Raw genomic sequence first — 18,002 nt, forward strand, 5'->3', positions numbered from 1 at the left:
TTGTTCTTTAAAAGTTATTTTTATTTGATGACAAAATATACTTTGATTTAAATAAGTATGTAGCCTTGCACGAGCCTTGGCATGCATCTCCTGTTTCTGTAGCGTGAGGCAGCTTGATGTACAAGTACACCCCCTGGATGCTAGCTACGGTGATAATGTAGATAATCACATTGGACTTATATATGATTTGTAAAAACACTTCTAAAGAAGTACTGTCTATATAGACATGAAGTGATAGAAAGTGAAATGGTAAAAACAACACTAAAACAATGGAGGAAGTAAAAATGAATTACATTAAATTAATAAAAGGGCTCAGCTTTTCCAGTTAGACCCCTTTGATTGGCAGGAGTTACATGACAGGGTAGCAGCCGTACAAGGCGATGCCACACTGGTTGTCCTTGTTGCGTGACATCCGTATATATCCCTGGTCTCCCCACGATAAGCTCCAGCTAGACAGAAGGTGAGGAAGATTGAAACATATTTCCAATGAACATCAATACTTAATAAACCAGGAGTCTTCAAGCTTTTCTTGCCCAGGCACAAGGCAAACCGGCGACCCAGGGCCCCCCATCATATGTTAGTTACAAAATAAATCACCTGTTCTTGTCTTATCATCAGGTGAAACATAATGGAATAGATTTGGTAGATTGTTTTTCAGTATTTTGACCTCCCCACATTATAATTGTAAGAGGAAATGTAAACTCTAACATTGCCTATTAGCTAGAAAGGTAACTCTAAACACATTTAGAGAGACGTGTTTAGAGATTATGATTATGAGCAGCTATTTAGCTGGTTAAACAAAGGTTAGCCAGCATTGTATGTCCAAGTCAAGAAAGTTTACCAGCAGCTAGCTGACTAAACTCAACTCCATGGTAAAGGACGATTCTGAAAAACTCCACCAACGGAGTTGAGCAGAGACCAGGCTTTGTGAAATTCAGCTCCAATTACATTGATTTGCTCAAGGTCAATACTTTAAAAAAAGTAAATTATGAAACGCTTACCTTGTACCTATGTTCGGCCTCTGTAGTTGCGGGACTTCCTTTTTCAATGAATGTTAATCAAATACAACCACCGACTGTTTGCTCGTTTCTGTTTCTCGAAGATGGCAACTCAGCTTGAATGTGCATGTGCCAATTGAATCTCTGATGATGTTGGCCTAGATTGCGCAATTGGATTGGAAATGAGCATTTGGAGACCTAGGCCTAATTCATCTGAGATTCAACTGGCACATGCGCATTCACGCTAAGTTGCCATCTTCGAGAAAACAGTCAGTGGTTGTATGTGATTAACATTTACAGAATAAAATATGGATTTCATCAAACAAAGAAAGACACGCAACTACAGAGGACAAACATAGGTAAGCGTTACAATTTTGAAGTATTGACCTTGGGCAAATAGATGTAGTCAGAGTTTACAGATGTAGTCAGAGCTTAAATTCCCCATAGCTTGTTCTCTGCTCAACTCCGTTGGTGGTGTTAATCAGAAACCTCCACCATGGAGTTGAGTTTAGTCAGCTAACCATCAGCCAGCGGCACTTGCCGTACTGTTAGCCTATTCGCGGGAGCTTTTTCAAAGCCTATGTTCGATACTCCAGTGAGTGTAATTGGCTCCAATCAGTGTAATTTGCTCAATATTAGAAGTTAAGAGATAAAGTTGACATTATTACATTAAACAAAAATACAAGAGAAATTGTGGTCACACCAGATACAGACGGATTTCCATGCCCCTACTTTTTTTTTTAAAGGTATCTGTGACCAACAGATGCATATCGGCATTCCTAGTCATTTGAAATTCATAGATCAGGTCCTAAGGAATTGATTTAAATTGACTGATTTCCTTATATGAATTGTAACTCAGTAAAACCTTTAAAATTGTTGCATGTTTCGTTTTTATTTTTGTTCAGTGTAGAAATAAGATTTTCTCCTCTTTTCTACATTCGGTATGTTGTTTATTCTGTTGTTGCTAGAGAAATTCATAAAAACATTGATATTAAAATTATTATTTTGGCGGACCCCCTGCAGTACCCCTAAGGGGCCGCAAACCCCCGGTTGAATAACCCCACAATAAACAATCGCATTAACTCCCAAACGACCAAGGTTCATTTGTCTAAAGCCTAATTTGAGTTTTACGTTCTCTTTCCACTTCCCTTTTTACCCTTCACCATGGTCCTGTTAGTTGGAATGAAACAAAGGAGCAGATGGAGGTTTGAAAAGGGGAATAAAGTTGGATACTAAGTCCACTTGGAGGATCTTTTCATCTCAGCTCTGAACAGTAGCCCTGTTTGACTAAATATCTAGATACAGAACAACAGAAGAGCAGATGGAGCTTTGAAGATGGAAACTCTGAGTGAAGTTCTAAATCCCCTTACCTGTTCTTCACCAGCCAGTAATCCTGCCCGCCCAGGGTACCGTACCCCACAGCAAGGACAGCATGGTTTATCTTCTTTGTGCAAGTTGGATCATTGTAAACTCCTACAATGATAAATGGGTTGGACAATGACAAGTCAATCCTCAATACATATGCATTTCTCCACAAGTCAAAGCCCAGCAGTTGACCATAAAGTGGACAATTACTCAATAAAAGCCACATTGTTTCAGATCTAGATATACATGACCAATGACAAGACCATACTATCCTTAAAATGTAAAAAAAAAAAAAAAAATGACCCAAGAAGTTGAAATGAAGTTTTTCCGTACCACTGCGGTAGAAGGTAAAATGAGGTCGGGTGGCATCAATGGCAACAGAGATGGGTCCGATGGTGGCCAGGGCTTCTTTCAGTGCCCCCTCATCCCCCTCGGGTAGAAAGCTGTACTTGGAACAGTTTGCAGCACGCTGAGCAGGGTTGTAGCTGCACTGTTGTTGCTAACAGGGGATACAAGACAACAAAAGGGTCAGATAGTGCTGCACAAGGCTAATGTGGCATGGGAAATAAGCTACAACCAGCTAGTTACTGCAGCTACTTACCAGGGGCAGCTGACCCCAGCTACACACTATTAATGCTGTTAATACTAGTTTATACTCACCACTCCCTTGTAGGGGTAGGATTGGTCAGAGTCAATGCCCTGGTTGTCGATGACATACTGGAAGGCCTGGCTCATGAAGCCACCATTGCAGCCCTTGTTGCCGTATTTGGAGGAGCAGTCCACCAGGTTCTGGGAGCTGATGTCTATCAGTTTACCTGTGGTCTTCATCAGCTGGCCCTCCAGGGCTCCAACAGAGCTGAATGCCCAGCAGGAGCCACAGGAGCCCTATGGACGAGACAGAAGCAATCCCCATCTAATACCTGGATAAAGTTCATTTGAGAGTCCTATTAGTAATACCTTATTTTACAGTACTGTTTCATTATTATTGAATCTACAAGAAATGATGTGGTAGCAATGTTTTCTGAAACGTGCAATATAATCAAAAGGAAAAGGTGCAATATAATTCACAACTTGGTGTCAAATAGTGCCTTGTGGTGCTTGATTCAGTTCTCACAGTACCCCAAAATAAATTATTTTACTATGTAATACAGAAACATTTTACTGGAACAATAAAGTGTAACTGAAATGTTCATGTTATGCTGTGCTGTGCTTGTGCTTGTCATTCAGTGGTTTTAAACTTGCACACCCTAGCACTTAGGCCAACGACTACCTCACAAAAAAAGGAACTGATTCAACAACTGAGAACAAGGAAGAGGCCTACAGTAGACTAACAGAGGAAGTAAGACCTGAAAAGAGACAGCGCTGTGTTGAACATCCTGATATCAGTTATTATCCTGTAGCAACAACTTTCATTAATCCCAAGGATATTTGCCAGTAGTTAAAAAGATAATACATATAATTTATGATATACATACAACAGTACACATGTACACAAATGTTATTTTATATATTTATTAGGATCCCCTTTAGCCGACGCCAATGACGACAGCTAGTCTTACCGCTGTCCAACACAGATGAAAGACTTTACAATTTGCCAGTCAAAAGTTTGGACACAGGTCCTCATTCCAGGGTTTTTCTTTATTTTTACTATTTTCCATATTGTAGAATAATAGTGAAGACATCAAAACTATGAAATAACACATATGGAATCATATAGTAACCCAAAAAGTGTTAAACAAATCTAAATATATTTGAGATTTGAGATTCTTCAAAGTAGCCACCCTTCGCCTTGATGACAGCTTTACACACTCTTGGCAATCTCTCAACCAGCTTCATGAGGTTGTTACCTGGAATGCATTTCAATTAACAGGTGGCATTTATTTCCTTCTTAATGCGTTTGAGCCAATCAGTTGTGTTGTGACAAGGTACCATAGTAGTGATATACAGAAGATAGCCATATTCGGTAAAATACCAAGTCCATATTATGGCAAGAACAGCTCAAATAAGCAAGGAGAAACGACAGCCCATCATTACTTTAAAACATGAAGGTCAGTCAATACGGAAAATGTCAAGAACATTTAAAGTTTCTTCAAGTGCAGTCGCAAAAACCATCAAGCGCTGTGATGAAACTGGCTCTCATGAGGACCGCCACAGGAAAGGAAGACCCAGAGATACCCTCAGAAATTGCAGCCCAAATAAATGCTTCACAGAGTTCAAGTAAGAGACACATCTCAACAGACTGTGTAAATCAGGCCTTAATAATCAAATTTCTGCAATGAAACCACTACTAAAGGACACCAACAAGAAGAAGAGACTTGCTTGGGCCAAGAAACACGAGCAATGGACATTAGACCAGTGGAAATCTGTCCTTTGGTCTGATGAGTCCAAATTCAATATGTTTGGTTCCAACCGCCATGTCTTTGTGAGACGTAGAGCATGTGCATGATCTCTGCATGCGTGGTTCCCACCGTGAAGAAGGTAGGTGTGATGTTGTGGGAGTGCTTTGCTGGTTACACTGTCAATGATCTATTTGTAATTCAAAGCACACTTAACCAGCATGGCTACCACAGTATTCTGCAGCGATACGCCATCCCATCTGGTTTGCGCTTAGTCTGACTATCATTTGTTTAGGATAATGACCCAACACACCTCCAGGCTGTGTAAGGGCTATTTGACCAAGAAGGAGAGTGATGGAGTGCTGCATCAGATGACCTGGCCTCCACAATCACCCAACCTAAACCCAATTGAGATGGTTTGGGATGAGTTGGACCGCAGTGAAGGAAAAGCAGCCAACAAGTGCTCAGCATATGTGGGAACTCCTTAAAGACTGTTGGAAAGTCATTCCAGGTAAAGCTGGTTGAGAGAATGCCAAGAGTGTGGAAAGCTGTCATCAAGGCAAAGGGTGACTACCTTGAAGAATCTAAAAAGTAACACTTTTCTGGTTACTACATGATTAGATATGTGTTATTTCATAGTTTTGATGTCTTCAATACTATTTTACAAATGAGAAAATAGTAAAAATAAAGAAAACCTTGAATGAGTAGGTGTGTCCAAACTTTTGACTGGTACTGTATATTTAAAAACATTACCATGCAGTGTGTGTGTGTGTGTGTGTGTGTGTCTGCATCTATCAGTTACACATACATGTCAGTACATAAAGGAGCAGCATACAAACCGCACTGACTGCATCTGTTTACACAAACCGCAGCTGTTCGTCATTACCTGCATTTTGACTTTAGTGACGTAGCCCTTCTTTCTCCAGTCAAAGGTATCAGGTATGGGGGCACCGGAGGATCCTACAAATGCAGAGGGCTCCCTCTTGAGGTCAGCAGGAACACGCAATGAGGCATAAGACTGGGCAATCTCTTCTTGGGTCTGAAAATGTTTGACAAGAGGCAACACGTTGACCAGACTGAGCATTTAAAGAGCACTTACTGTAATCAGCATAATAAATCCATCCCATGAACCCAATGCTACATCAACTGGAGGAAGATACACATTGAATCAGGATCACAAATACATTTAAAGGCACATACTGTAGTGCAATGGAATGATACTTTTACTTGTGTATTTACAGAAAACAAATCAGATGCGTACTCATGAAAGGGTACATCCACTTGTTATACATACTAGAGGCATAATGAAGTATATTTGCAGTCATGCTCATTAATCACTAAGATTAGGAATGAATGCACACACTGTCTTGTCTTCAGGAAACCAGTTTAGCAACATTTCAACACCTATTGGCCAAGAAAATCGAACGCCGGAAAAAAATGACAAAGGAACTCAACAAAATTAATAGTCATGTAGGTCAAAATCTAAATGTCTGACTCTTCCTTCATGTATACCAGGCCTGACTGCAATACCTACTGAAAGCATACCATATTCTGCATGCCAATACCTACTGAAAGCATACCATATTCTGCATGCCGATACCTACTGAAAGCATACCATATTCTGCATGCCTTTTTTGGTATCATATTCCATACACGCACTATCAAACTTTTATGGAATCAGGCCAAGGTAGGTACTAAGTTTACCTACAATTTCAGATATCAGAGTTCCAAAATGGCCCTTGGCATTGTCAGTGACCTGAGGCCCTCACCATGTCCCCCATGTGATTCATGCCCAGGTCATAGGTGTGCATGTCCATGGACGCCTCCAGGTTGTGGAGGCTGATCAGCTGAAGATTCCTCTCCCAGACCTCCCTTCGGCCCAGCTCCTCAACCTACACAGTATCCACACACACAGGGGTAGAAAAATCTCAGTCAATGACTTGTAAAACAGTACACTTTCAAATATGTAAACCACACAGGTTGAATCACAATGCATTCAGTGTTAGCTAGTTAGATGTAAGAAATGGTGTGGCAGGTAGCCTAGTGGTTAGCACGTTGGACTAGTAACCCGAAAGGTTGTAAGATTGAATCCCCGAGCTGACAAGGTAAAAGTCATTCTACCCCTGAACAAGGCAGTTAACCCACTGTTCCTGGGCTGTCATTGAAAATAAGAATTTGCTCTTAACTGACTTGACAAGTTAAATAAAGGTTAAAACACTTTTTTTTTTAAATGTATGTGATAAAGGTGGTGGTGGTACTTTCAACCTATACAGCAAATATAATCTGTCTAAATGCCACTAAAGTAGCAGCTTTGCCTTATCCTAGCCAAAACATATTGTAGTGATGCTGGTTCATCTCACCTCAGTCTGGTAGTTCTTGCCATGTGTCTTCTTCCACATCTGCCAGTGCTGTTCCAGCATTGGATCAAACAGGGCAAATGCTGTGCCACATAGTGCAGCGAGCAGCAGGCTCCACAACATCATGCCTGCACAGAAAATAGACAAGTATTATTCAACCAGGAGGCAATTCTATTGTACTGTTTCATTGTGTATCCAAATAAGGAAGTTCTAGTGTGTGACTCAATTAAGTTTAAGTTGCGCAAATACGTTTACTGCGACAGGAACTACTGTAGCCTATACACAATGAGTCAGTTTGTCACAAGACCAACCATGAACGGGTATTGAAACTGTTGCGCAAACAAACTGTTGACCAAGAGTCTTTAACACTGATAAAATAAATAATTACATCACTCAGATTCTACAAAAACGTTGTATATAGAAAAATGTTTATGGCCTATTCAATAGGAAGCTTCAGTGTTCAAGATTAGGCTATCGGACGTACCGGTGTTGTTAACCCATCTCTACTGCGAAAAAGAAAGCCCCCAAACGGGTAAAATTATATAATTTCATAGAGATTAAGCAACTTGTGTCGTTGTGTAGGCTTATTTTTTAGTTAAATAAGTATCTCAGTAGGTTTGCCACTAGGTTAGCAGTAGAAATATCTTAGTTTATGAAACTGTACAATTCATTAATGTTGATGTTGTACAAAAGTTACAAAACAGGTTGTAATGAAAAGAGGAATTCGACAATTTCACAGAAGGAAGAAAACATAAATATATGAATGGTTATAAGCAAATAATGTTGCACTGACATATTAAAAACGAAAGTAAAACGAATGCTGTATGAAAATGTTTTTAAATAAGGTCAAGTTAAAACCAAATTCCTAATTAAACGAGTCTAGCTAACTACATTATGAACTGGAAATAGCCTATCTGCCTCCACTGAAAACGGAGAAAGGTTTTACCTTGTAAAACTCGGAGTGCCACTGATGCCTTCAGAGGAGAGCAAGGCGCGTCAATTGATTTCAGTGGGATCTGTTTTCCTGCTTTATATTTATTTGTGAAGGTCATGTGGTAGAACTTCCTCATTGACCATTTATATTGTGTCATCTATAAATGTCTATGTTCACCATGCTAAAATACTATTTCTCATTGCATTTAAAAACAATGCTATAGACCCCTTAATTAGAATGTATATGACTTCTTGAAGGATAGGGGGGAAATATAAAAATATATAGTCAGATATCATACTGACTAGTAGCCAGCCCACTGTTCTTAAATATATAAACAATTAGGGTTAAGTGACTTGCTTGAGGGCACATCTACAGATGTTTCACCTAGTTGGCTTAGGGATTCAAACCAGCAACCTTTTGGTTACTGGCCCATTGCTCTTAACAGTAGGCTACCTGCCAATCTCTTTTTTAAACATTGCAATCAGTGTATTTATAAACATTACATTTAATCAACGCTACATTAACTATTCAGGAGAATTCATCTGATTTTAAGACTAGATCACAGGAAGTCTGTTGTTTGAGGGGGTGAGTCTGAGGCAGGAAGAGGCGTTACTGGTATGAAACTGTTATGTGACATTTTCACCTGTTTATTCTGTCATTGTCTCTCTATCTCAGGACCTCAAGAAGGCTTCTAATCTATACTGTATTCATCATCATCAGATTTAACAGTCAACACAAATACATGTATAATTCTTACATATTGTTGTGTATGTATACATACAGCACTGCAATAGGGTATACTGAGTGGTAGTTGATTTGAGATACTTAATATAGCTGAAGAACCTCAGAAACCTTAATCTTCCTTTTTTAGTTTGTCTTTCTTTCTTTCACTTCTCTTCCCTTCAATGGGGAAATGTACAGGCACACACACACACACACACACTCACATTTCAAATGAATCAACTTTTATTCCATTTAATAGAAAACAATGTTACAATTCAATCAACAGAATTTGGTGTAAAAGTGCTGAACAATAAAATAAAAGTCAACATCATCAAAAAACCCACCAGGAGCAATCTTGATCAACAAGCCCTTTTTGCATTGACAGGAAAGTGAGACAAAACTCCCATTGCACAGCAATGTTACCTGACCTGACACACTGAATACAACCTATGTAAAGTGCTGTGCACTACGCACATCCTTCATCACAATCATAGTTGTTCCACTGTAGATCAGACTACAATTGAAGTCTGGCAGTTTGAAGATATAACAGTAAGACTTGATGTAGGGCGTTTAAAAGTGCTTGCAAAAGAACTCTGGGATACTCAAACCTCCAGACTATATGAATGTGCTATTCCAGAAACATAGTGTTATTTTCTGTATTGGGTGTAGTCATTGATTGGTGGTTTAGCTTCCCTGCTTCCATGGTGCCCTCTGCCGCTTGGTGTTCACATGATGGGGTAACTGGCCAGGTTGGCAATGCCACACGCATTCCCGCGGTTACGTGCCATCATGATGTAGCCCTGTTTGCCCCAGCTCTCGCTCCAGCTGTTAGAGAGGGGGGAGAGCAAGAGAGAGAGGATAAAGATAATTAATGGTGATTTAGAAAAAATACATTTAAAGTCAACAGTGTGAAACGTGTTACCTGATGCCATTGAATAAGCCCAGTGCATTGTGACCCACCTGTTCTTGACGATCCAGAATTTCTCGCCCTTGGCAGTTTGTCCATAGCCCACTGCAAGCACGGCGTGGTTGATGTCATCCTTGTTGCAGTTGGGGTCGTAGTACACACCTGAGTAAATGACAGTGTAAAGGAATGAGCTTCAATAAGCTTTAAGAGAAGCGCTTTAGGAGTCTACTGGCATGTGTCGTGTGTTAAACCACTACAAGTGGTTGATTCTTCTATCCATGGTTCTTGGAGGCAGAATGTCACACCTCGCTGGTAGAATTGGAAGGTGGAGAGGGTGGCATCGATGCCCACAGCCACAGGCCCCACTTTGGCTACAGCCTTGGTCAGTGCCTGCTCGTCTCCCTCAGGGATCTCCTTGAACCCGCGACACTGAGCACCCATGCCAGACGCGTTGTAGACACACTGCTCATCCTGTAGACAGAGTGGTACACATGGATTGGTTTATTTAGGATTCAGATTCTGAATAGTCACATGTATAGGGTTGCAGGTGTGGTTGCAAGGTAAAGTGAAAATCTTAGGCTGTGAGCTCCAACATGCAGGACTAGTGAAATAAAATAGTGAAAATGGTAATAAAAACATTAGAAATAGCACTATATACATAATAACAACCGTGGCAGTGATGGAGAAATAAATGTCCATTGGGGTGGACATTTGGGGTGGCAGAGTAAAGACTGTTGGGGGTGGGGTTGTGGGGGGGGGGGGTAGAATGACCACAGCGGGAGCAGCATTATGATCATTGGGGGAAATGAAAACCCAAAAGTTATAATATACATATTAACAACTGCAACAGTGATGAATGTCGTTGGGGTGGGGGCAGAGTTAAATCCGTTAGGGGGGGGGAGCAGCAGGAGGGTGTGGGGGGATGTCCATGGGGGGAGTAACAGGGGTGAGGGAGCAGGTAGCTGACCAGTAGTGGTGGCTATTCAGCAGCCTGATGCTATTGGCCAGTCTTTCAGTTTTTGCCATGATGCTTCTGTACTGTCTGCGTCTGAGTGATTGAAGCGGGGAGAACAGGGCATGGCTTGGATGGCTGGGGTCCCTGATGATCTTCTTGGCCTTCCTGAGACACCTGGTGTTGTAGGTGTCCTGTAGGGCAGGCAGTGTGCACCCAGTGGTGCGTTTGGCTGCATGTATCACCCTCTGAAGAGCCTTGTGGTCCGGGGTGGTGGAGTTGCCATACCAGGCTGTGATGCAGCCCGACAGTATGCTCTCGATGGTGCTTCTGTAGAACACTGTGAACTTCTTCGGTATCCTGAGGTTGAAGAGTCGCTGCCTTCTTCACTACGGTGTTCGTGTGGTTAGACCATTTCAGGTTCTCTGAGATGACCGTCTCCACGGCAGACCGTCGCCATGGCGGCCCTGTAATGAGGATGGTGGCGTGTCCAGCCTGGTTTTTCTTGAAGTCCACAATCAGCTCCTTTGTTTTGCCAACGTTGAGAGAGAGGTTGTTTAAATGGCACCACGCCGTAAGAATACCTACATCCTCCCTGTAGGCTGTCTCGTCGTTGTTGGTGATCAGGCCTACTGACTTTCCACTATAGCTGGTCTTGGTGCTATGTTACTACTGTACATTGCTAGCAAATGACAAATGACTTTCATAGCACCTTGGTAGTGGTGTGTTCTATATATCATAGGAAAATGTGGACAACTACAGAAGTGGTAAAGAAAGAATTGCCTGAGTGTTATATTTTTTACATGCAAGCAAATTACAAAACAATATGGAAGTGAGTATTTGTGTTGTTTGTAGTTAGGCCATTGGAGAATACATAAGACCATGGACGTCACCACTTCCCGGAATTGACCCCAAAAATACATTTTAGCACTTTATGGTTAACCGCATGTGATTATTAGCTTGTTTTGGTTAAAGAGCATGCGATGTGATAGCTCAATCAGAAACTGCAAACGTCATCCAGCATATTCCAACTCACCTGACGTGTTGTAAGAAAACGTTGACTGAAAATGTCATTTCAACAAACTAAAACAGCTGTTTGGCAAACAACTAAAATGACAGTCACATTCTTTTTCAATGTCAGCCAAACCATGCCCCTACCTGGCCAAGGTAAGGGTAAGCCTCCTCTGTGTCGATGCCTCCGTTTTCCTCAACGTATTCGAAGGCGTTGGTCATGTAGCCTCCACCACAGCCATTGTTCTCAGTAACACAGTCCACCAGGTTCTGGGGGCTGAGGTCTATCAGTTTGCCTGTGGTCTTTGCCAGCTGGCCCTCCAGGGCCCCAGCAGAGCTGAAGGCCCAGCAGGAGCCACAGGAGAGCTGAGAAAGAGAGGACATAAAACATTTACAGAGCTGCCTTCTCCAATTTGTCCATAAGGTGGTACACTTTGACAGAGAGTCAAAGGCCCTGATTGAAAAAAAGCTTTCAGAGGGTTTGAGCAAATGTTTTTTTCGTCTGGCCTCAGAACTTCTGTAGTTATCTTATTCACCACTAGAGGGTAGACATACTGCACCTACGCCTCACTATCGATCACATCCCCCCCTGAACCTGACAGCTCTTTGGTGATACCACAGACTATTAGTGCTCATGTAAAGTGACCTAATGTTCATTAGATGAATGGTATAAATCTAGGGCTAATCTCCTAGTGTTCCCTGGTAGCAAAGATGTACTCCACATTTCAGCCTGGGTACTTAATGTACCACTTAACTAAATTCCATGTTTACATAAATAATAAATAATGCCTTAGTGTCCAATTAGATCATAATGAGTAATTACCTTTCATAATCAAACATTCTTTACTTGTCTAAGTCAATTAGACAAACCATGGGTTTTTATTGTCCTAGACAAGTTACGTGACTGTACTGTAACTGTGATCATTTTCTACCTCACTGAAAGCAAAGAGGAATATGAAATCTGTTCTTTATAACCCTGTGTTTCCCCTAAAAATGTTCAGATGGCACCCTGCCTAGATTGTTGCTCTCTACCTAAAACCATTATTTTGGCCTCAATTAAGCTTGATTGAACATTTTGGTGCAACAAATCTAGGAAATAAGAAATACATCTAGGGGAAACACTGGACTTGAGTGACAGCTCTTTGTTGTTCGCTTCCTCTAACCTGGTTCTTGACTGGGGTCACCATGCCCTTCTTGCGGTAGTCGATGGACCTGGGGAGGTTCACCACATTGTTGCCAGGGATCCAGGTGTTGCTACGGTCCCTGTTCATGGGCACCTGAAGGCCAGTCAGCTTTGCAACTATCTCCTCTGACGTCTGGGGAGAGGAGAGGGATGAGGATGAGGGAATTATGCATGCATAGCAATAGACTATGAACCTTTTACCCACTATAAGTAGAGATAAGTGTTTCCATGTTTATAGTCCAGCAGTTATCACATAGATCAATGGCTTATTAATCCCATTGGAGATCATGAAATACATATATATATATATGTTTTTAAACAGACACATTTTACATAATTCTAAACCCACCATGCCCTGACACGAGTACGAGTGCAGAAACATGTTAGGTTACTGCTAGTCTCTGTAAAACTGGAAGTACTATACATCCTTATTTTATTTACAGCGTATCTCAACATAGAAGTGAAACTGACATTCAGATGAACAGATCTCTGGGTCCTCCGATGGATAATAAATGGACAAAGCATTAATGAGTGGCATAGAAGCCAAGCAGTAAAAGCCAAGCAGCTATATATCAGGTTGCTTTTCCCTACCATTTTAATCTACAGCCCGTTCAAGTTCAAGTCTCCCGCTAACACAGTCATCACTCATGACCAGACCTGACATGCATGTCACAGCTAGGGGTAGATTTAATGGTCACTAACCTAACACCCTCCCTTTTAATCAGTAGGCCATTGCACGAGTAAAAACACAGATGACTGTGCTCTATCTGCATCAGATAAAAGTCACTACTCTGTCCTGAGCTTGATTTTGTTTGTGAAATAAAACTATAAATAAAACCTTTGGGACATTCTCCTATTTGAAACACATACCCAAAATGATAGGTCGTGGACAGTAGGGAGACACTGATTAGAAAGTATAACCGAGGACAGCAAACACAAAATAGTTTCCCTCTGACATATCATTCCAGATGTATGTTTCCACATGGAGTTACTTAGACCCTATTTAGACCCTCCCTTTTTGGTGTGCTTTTTCTCCATGTACGCACACAACAACAAAAATCACCCATAGAGGATGTGGCTCACTAACTCACCATGTCTCCCAGGTGGTTCATGCCCAGCTCGTAGGAGTGAATGCCCAGAGCGGCCTCCTCATTGTGGGCTTCGATCAGACGCATGTTCTTCTCCCAGATGGTTCTACGGATCGCCTCCTCCCCCTACCATGAAAACATCAACAAAACACAACTGTCAATCATACAGCTGGCCATTCGTGTGTTCTTTGGTCCCTATGCTCACAGTCTCCACAGTGCAACTGAACTGGTTCATATAGACACAAAATGGTGGAGGTGAAAGGTAGTTAGGAAAATATTTATTGTCAACTCTTTACAGAGCCTTCGATCAGTCATTACAGTGTGTGAGGAATGATGCTTCAAAGCTGGTTGTAGTAGGGGAAAAAGTGCTGTTCTGTGTTTTCGGCTGACTGCTGAGGAATGTGCTGACTGCAAATTGTGGGACACACACATCCTGAAGCAGTGAGGCCCAAACATAACTTGATTTTATAAGACTATCTTATAGCACTGAAATACTTGAGTTTCTAACAGCTTGGCTGATAACTCTTTACTGTAAAAACAAGGAAGTTGAAATTCTGAACGGAGGATTGGTTCTCATGTTTCCTGCTTTTCTTGCTTGCAAGGTATCATAACAAAACATTTCAAGGGAGAACAACACATACAGAAGTTTTCCACAATAGTTTGTAAACTATTGACTTAAAGATCACATTGTTCTTATACGTATAAGTGACACACTATATAATAACTAATTTCATAATGATGAATGGCTTTGATATTCAAAAGCATTTTTCACCATCAAAGCAAATAAGAAACATGAATATTTGCCATCCAAGGTTGAGGTAATCGTTCTGTATTTGCTAACCTTAGGAGGAGGAACGGGTAGAACTTAAACAAAAAGCACTGCATAAATGTGAGTAGTTAGCCAGGCAGCCAGAAAGACAGACAGACACTCACCAGGCCGTTGTACTCTCTCAGGTGGGTGGTCTTCCAGGAGTCCCACTGTGCGTCCAGTGACATCTCATTCAGAGGATGGGCTAGGACTGAGCCCAAGAGCAACAGCACACAACCACACAGCAGCATTCTGGGAAAAGACATAAGGGCTGCTTTCGTCATTGATGTATAATACATATGACATTGATAAAGAAAATTAGATAATTGCATTATATTTCTACATTTACATATTGCGGCAGCACCTAATTGTCTAGACCAGGGGTTCTTAAACTTTTTCAGCCTGGGACCCAAATGAGAAATTCTGTGTTTTCCTGGGACCCAAGCTTAGGAAAATATGCAACTATACATAAATATTGGTACATTTCATTGAAATTATGCCTAAAACAAATGCAATATAGACAAAAACAAATATCAATGGAATTAAATATCAATATATATTCATGTTTATTTTCCTCCATTAAAAACACTCTTACATATCTGTCTAGGTTGGAACTGTTGCTGCTAAAATACAATAAGTAATTTGAATTCTAACTGGAATAAACTGATTGATCACATCACACAGATGAATAATAGAACACACACACACACACACAGGCTCAGTTTTTGATAGTGCAACCCTAAGTAACAGTACAGATGAAAAATAATCTGGCCTACTGTACATTTTACTGTAGAAATCGTACAATACATATTTTTATTCTCAACTGGAATAAACCGATTGATCACATCACACAGATATAGACCGGAAAACACACACACACAGTCCTAATGAGAGCATGTCTTGACAGTGTAACACTGAGGTCATGCTCAGCCTTGAAACTGTTTCTGTACTTGTTTTTGAAGTATGTCACAGTTGAGAACCCTGACTGACATAGGTATGTGGTGCCAAACTGGACCAGAACATCTACTGCTTTCTCAGTCAGGCAGGAGACCGCTTCCTGTTGTAGATGAACAACGCATAACTGTGAGTGTGTTTGCCTCAAAAAGCATCTAGTTTCAATCAGTTTGTTCCAGTTAAGAATACAAATTATTATTGTATTTTAACAGCAACAGTTCCAACCTAGACTAGTTTTCAACAATCATTTCTACAGTAAGATGTACATTAGGCCTGATCATTTTTCATCTTCATCTGCACTGCTACTAGGGTTGCACTATCAGTAGCTAGCTTGCTTTGGCTAATGTTAGCTATTAGCTGTGTACAAGTCCAGGGGATTGTTTGAAAGAGAAACTCACATCTACTACTATGATATACCTGTTATAAAATGACAACAATGCCTTGCTAGCTGACTTACTTTTCCACTGTCGAATCACTGTTTCCTGAATCATTCTGTCCTGTTCTGAAAGAACTCCCTGGGTTTACCATCATGCTGTGGATGTTTGGTCAGGACGTGTCGTTTTATTAATTTGTTCGTTATGAGAGACTCATTACTAAGCGCTTCCACACACAAAACACATTGTGGGCGTTCCTCGTTATAAATTTGTATGAAAGAGAGAGAAACTCATCGCTGTATATGCGTTTCATGACAATTGAGCTCGGTCAGAACTTGTGGCTGGCATGACTCCATTTGATGATAGCGGTGAATGATGGCGAGTGGGAATGACAAATCAGTGGCTGACAGCGCATCATCTGCTGCTGAACGACAGCGCTGCATCGTGTGTGTCGCGAAGTGATCTTCAAGAAAACTGCAGAAAAAAATACCCAGTAATCCACGAAGCACACGCAGATGCACTTGGCCAAATCAATTCCAGTAATTAATGAAATAATTATAAATATACTCTGACACGTCGCGACCCACTATTAACAGGTCCGCGACCCACTTCGGGTCACGACCCATACTTTAAGAAAGGCTGGTCTAGGAAATCCCAAAGATGGACACTAATTACAGTACAAATACAGAAATGGATGTTGACTTTAATACTGACAACATAACATCCATAAGAGAGCTGAAGTACATTGAGTTTCAGTTCATATTTTTCTGGCTCCGCCTCATTATTAAGTGGTTAAGTAATTAAGTAACATAACAAAAGACAGTACCTCTATGTTTTATGGAAATTCCTCAGATCATTCATAGGGAACTTCATGTTACTGTATAAACCTTTGCCGCACAGTAATAATGCTAGCAATTTATGGTTTACTCAATGTCTAATATTCCAATTGTTTCATGGTGCTATAAATTATTGTAGGCTATACAGGCTATAAAGGTTTCATAATTAACTTGAGAACAGTTTCATTTCTATGATAACTGTTTGGCTACACCATGACCAAAGTGCATTCTTTGTTGCAAACAGCATATATTAAGTACACTTATAATCACATCACAGCTCTATAAAAAACGAATCCTACTATTTGTCAAAACGCAGTGTTTATCAAAGTTATTTGGAATTAACTCCTTCGATTTGGTAAATTGTTTTATGGAAACATAAAATCCCAAGTGAAACTGAAAGTTCTAATGAACACAGTTCAACAAAATGACAGTGTAAAAAATCATGTAGGTATAAAGACAACATCAAAAGTTTGCCGATTTAAGAAATAAAAAAAAAAATGTGAAGTTGGCAAATTCTACCTTGGTTGTAGACTTGGAGAGAAGGTGTCGGATGAATTCCTTTGACCAGTTGTTTCCCTGCGATGAAGTAGGTCGCCGTGTGAGTAGTTATATAGTCTGGAGTTTGAGGAAGTGCGACGGGAGTTTAGGAGGGGGAAAAGTTTCAGTAAAGGGGAATTACATCTGGAATCGCTCATCTAAAGGGGCCAGCCAGATGATGTCAGGTGTCAAATTACAGGAGCGTCTCTAACTTCAAAGTCAATATTTAACATTGCAATAGGCCTTTATTCATTGTGCACATTCATCTCAGTCGCATTTGTTTATAACAAGCGTATGACGATTATTTGAATTAAAAGATGTAGGCAAGCAGTATCCTCTTACTGTTTATTTAGAAGATTCAGAAAATAAAGAAAAGGAATGATTGTATATCAAACAACTAAATATTTGTATAATATTTCTTATTTCAGAATGAGCCTACGTTGTAAATTACTCAATGGAGTAATGCAAAATAATTCTAGGCATGCTGTAAATCAGAGGTAAAATTGAATGTGGTGAGTGGGGTGGTGTTGTCTGGTGGTGGTGGGGGGGGGAGAGATATGCCATTTGGATAACTTTGGACCTTCACTTTGGATAGCTGAAACAAAGTAGAATTTTTCCATGTGACTCAAGTCAGGGTTA

At 40.7% G+C, this 18,002-nt stretch overlaps 2 protein-coding genes across 3 annotated transcripts; both read right to left on the bottom strand.

The window, feature by feature from the left end:
• Positions 1-8,179, bottom strand: LOC100136261 (cathepsin S). The gene is made up of 8 exons (XM_021593956.3): positions 8,003-8,179; positions 7,060-7,184; positions 6,469-6,591; positions 5,586-5,738; positions 3,024-3,248; positions 2,697-2,862; positions 2,369-2,471; positions 1-449 (listed from the first exon to the last, which is right to left on the bottom strand). The coding sequence occupies exons 1-8, from the start codon at positions 8,145-8,147 to the stop codon at positions 350-352; spliced, it is 1,140 nt and encodes a 379-aa protein (XP_021449631.3). The 5' UTR covers positions 8,148-8,179; the 3' UTR covers positions 1-349.
• Positions 8,180-8,938: 759 nt separating this feature from the next.
• Positions 8,939-17,550, bottom strand: LOC110514697 (cathepsin K). 2 transcript variants are annotated; one of them, XM_021593963.3, is made up of 8 exons: positions 17,346-17,550; positions 14,788-14,914; positions 13,858-13,980; positions 12,747-12,899; positions 11,731-11,949; positions 9,926-10,091; positions 9,674-9,782; positions 8,939-9,538 (listed from the first exon to the last, which is right to left on the bottom strand). In XM_021593963.3, exons 1-8 carry the CDS (start codon positions 17,519-17,521, stop codon positions 9,439-9,441), a joined length of 1,173 nt encoding a protein of 390 aa, XP_021449638.2. In that variant the 5' UTR covers positions 17,522-17,550; the 3' UTR covers positions 8,939-9,438. The 2 variants fall into 2 exon arrangements, with proteins under 2 accessions (XP_021449638.2, XP_036828496.1); XM_036972601.2 differs by lacking the exon at positions 17,346-17,550 and adding an exon at positions 16,074-16,162.
• Between the last annotated feature and the right edge of the window lie 452 nt (positions 17,551-18,002).

Source organism: Oncorhynchus mykiss, chromosome 3 (assembly GCF_057628025.1).
Source record: "Oncorhynchus mykiss isolate SJ-2025 chromosome 3, ASM5762802v1, whole genome shotgun sequence".
NCBI classification, from domain to species: domain Eukaryota; kingdom Metazoa; phylum Chordata; class Actinopteri; order Salmoniformes; family Salmonidae; genus Oncorhynchus; species Oncorhynchus mykiss.

What these genes read in the sequence shown, in the direction of transcription:
- LOC110514697 (XM_021593963.3), bottom strand. Translation starts at nt 17,521, where the DNA reads ATGAGCGATTCCAGATGTAATTCCCCTTTACTGAAACTTTTCCCCCTC. An exon ending in TGAGAGAGTACAACGGCCTG is followed by an intron (nt 13,981 to 14,787) that starts GTGAGTGTCTGT and finishes TTTTCATGGTAG; the next exon opens with GGGGAGGAGGCGATCCGTAG. An exon ending in TGAACCACCTGGGAGACATG is followed by an intron (nt 12,900 to 13,857) that starts GTGAGTTAGTGA and finishes TCCTCTCCCCAG; the next exon opens with ACGTCAGAGGAGATAGTTGC.
- LOC100136261 (XM_021593956.3), bottom strand. Translation starts at nt 8,147, where the DNA reads ATGACACAATATAAATGGTCAATGAGGAAGTTCTACCACATGACCTTC. An exon ending in CCTACCCCTACAAGGGAGTG is followed by an intron (nt 2,863 to 3,023) that starts GTGAGTATAAAC and finishes ATCCCCTGTTAG; the next exon opens with CAACAACAGTGCAGCTACAA. An exon ending in TACTGGCTGGTGAAGAACAG is followed by an intron (nt 450 to 2,368) that starts GTAAGGGGATTT and finishes CCTTCTGTCTAG; the next exon opens with CTGGAGCTTATCGTGGGGAG.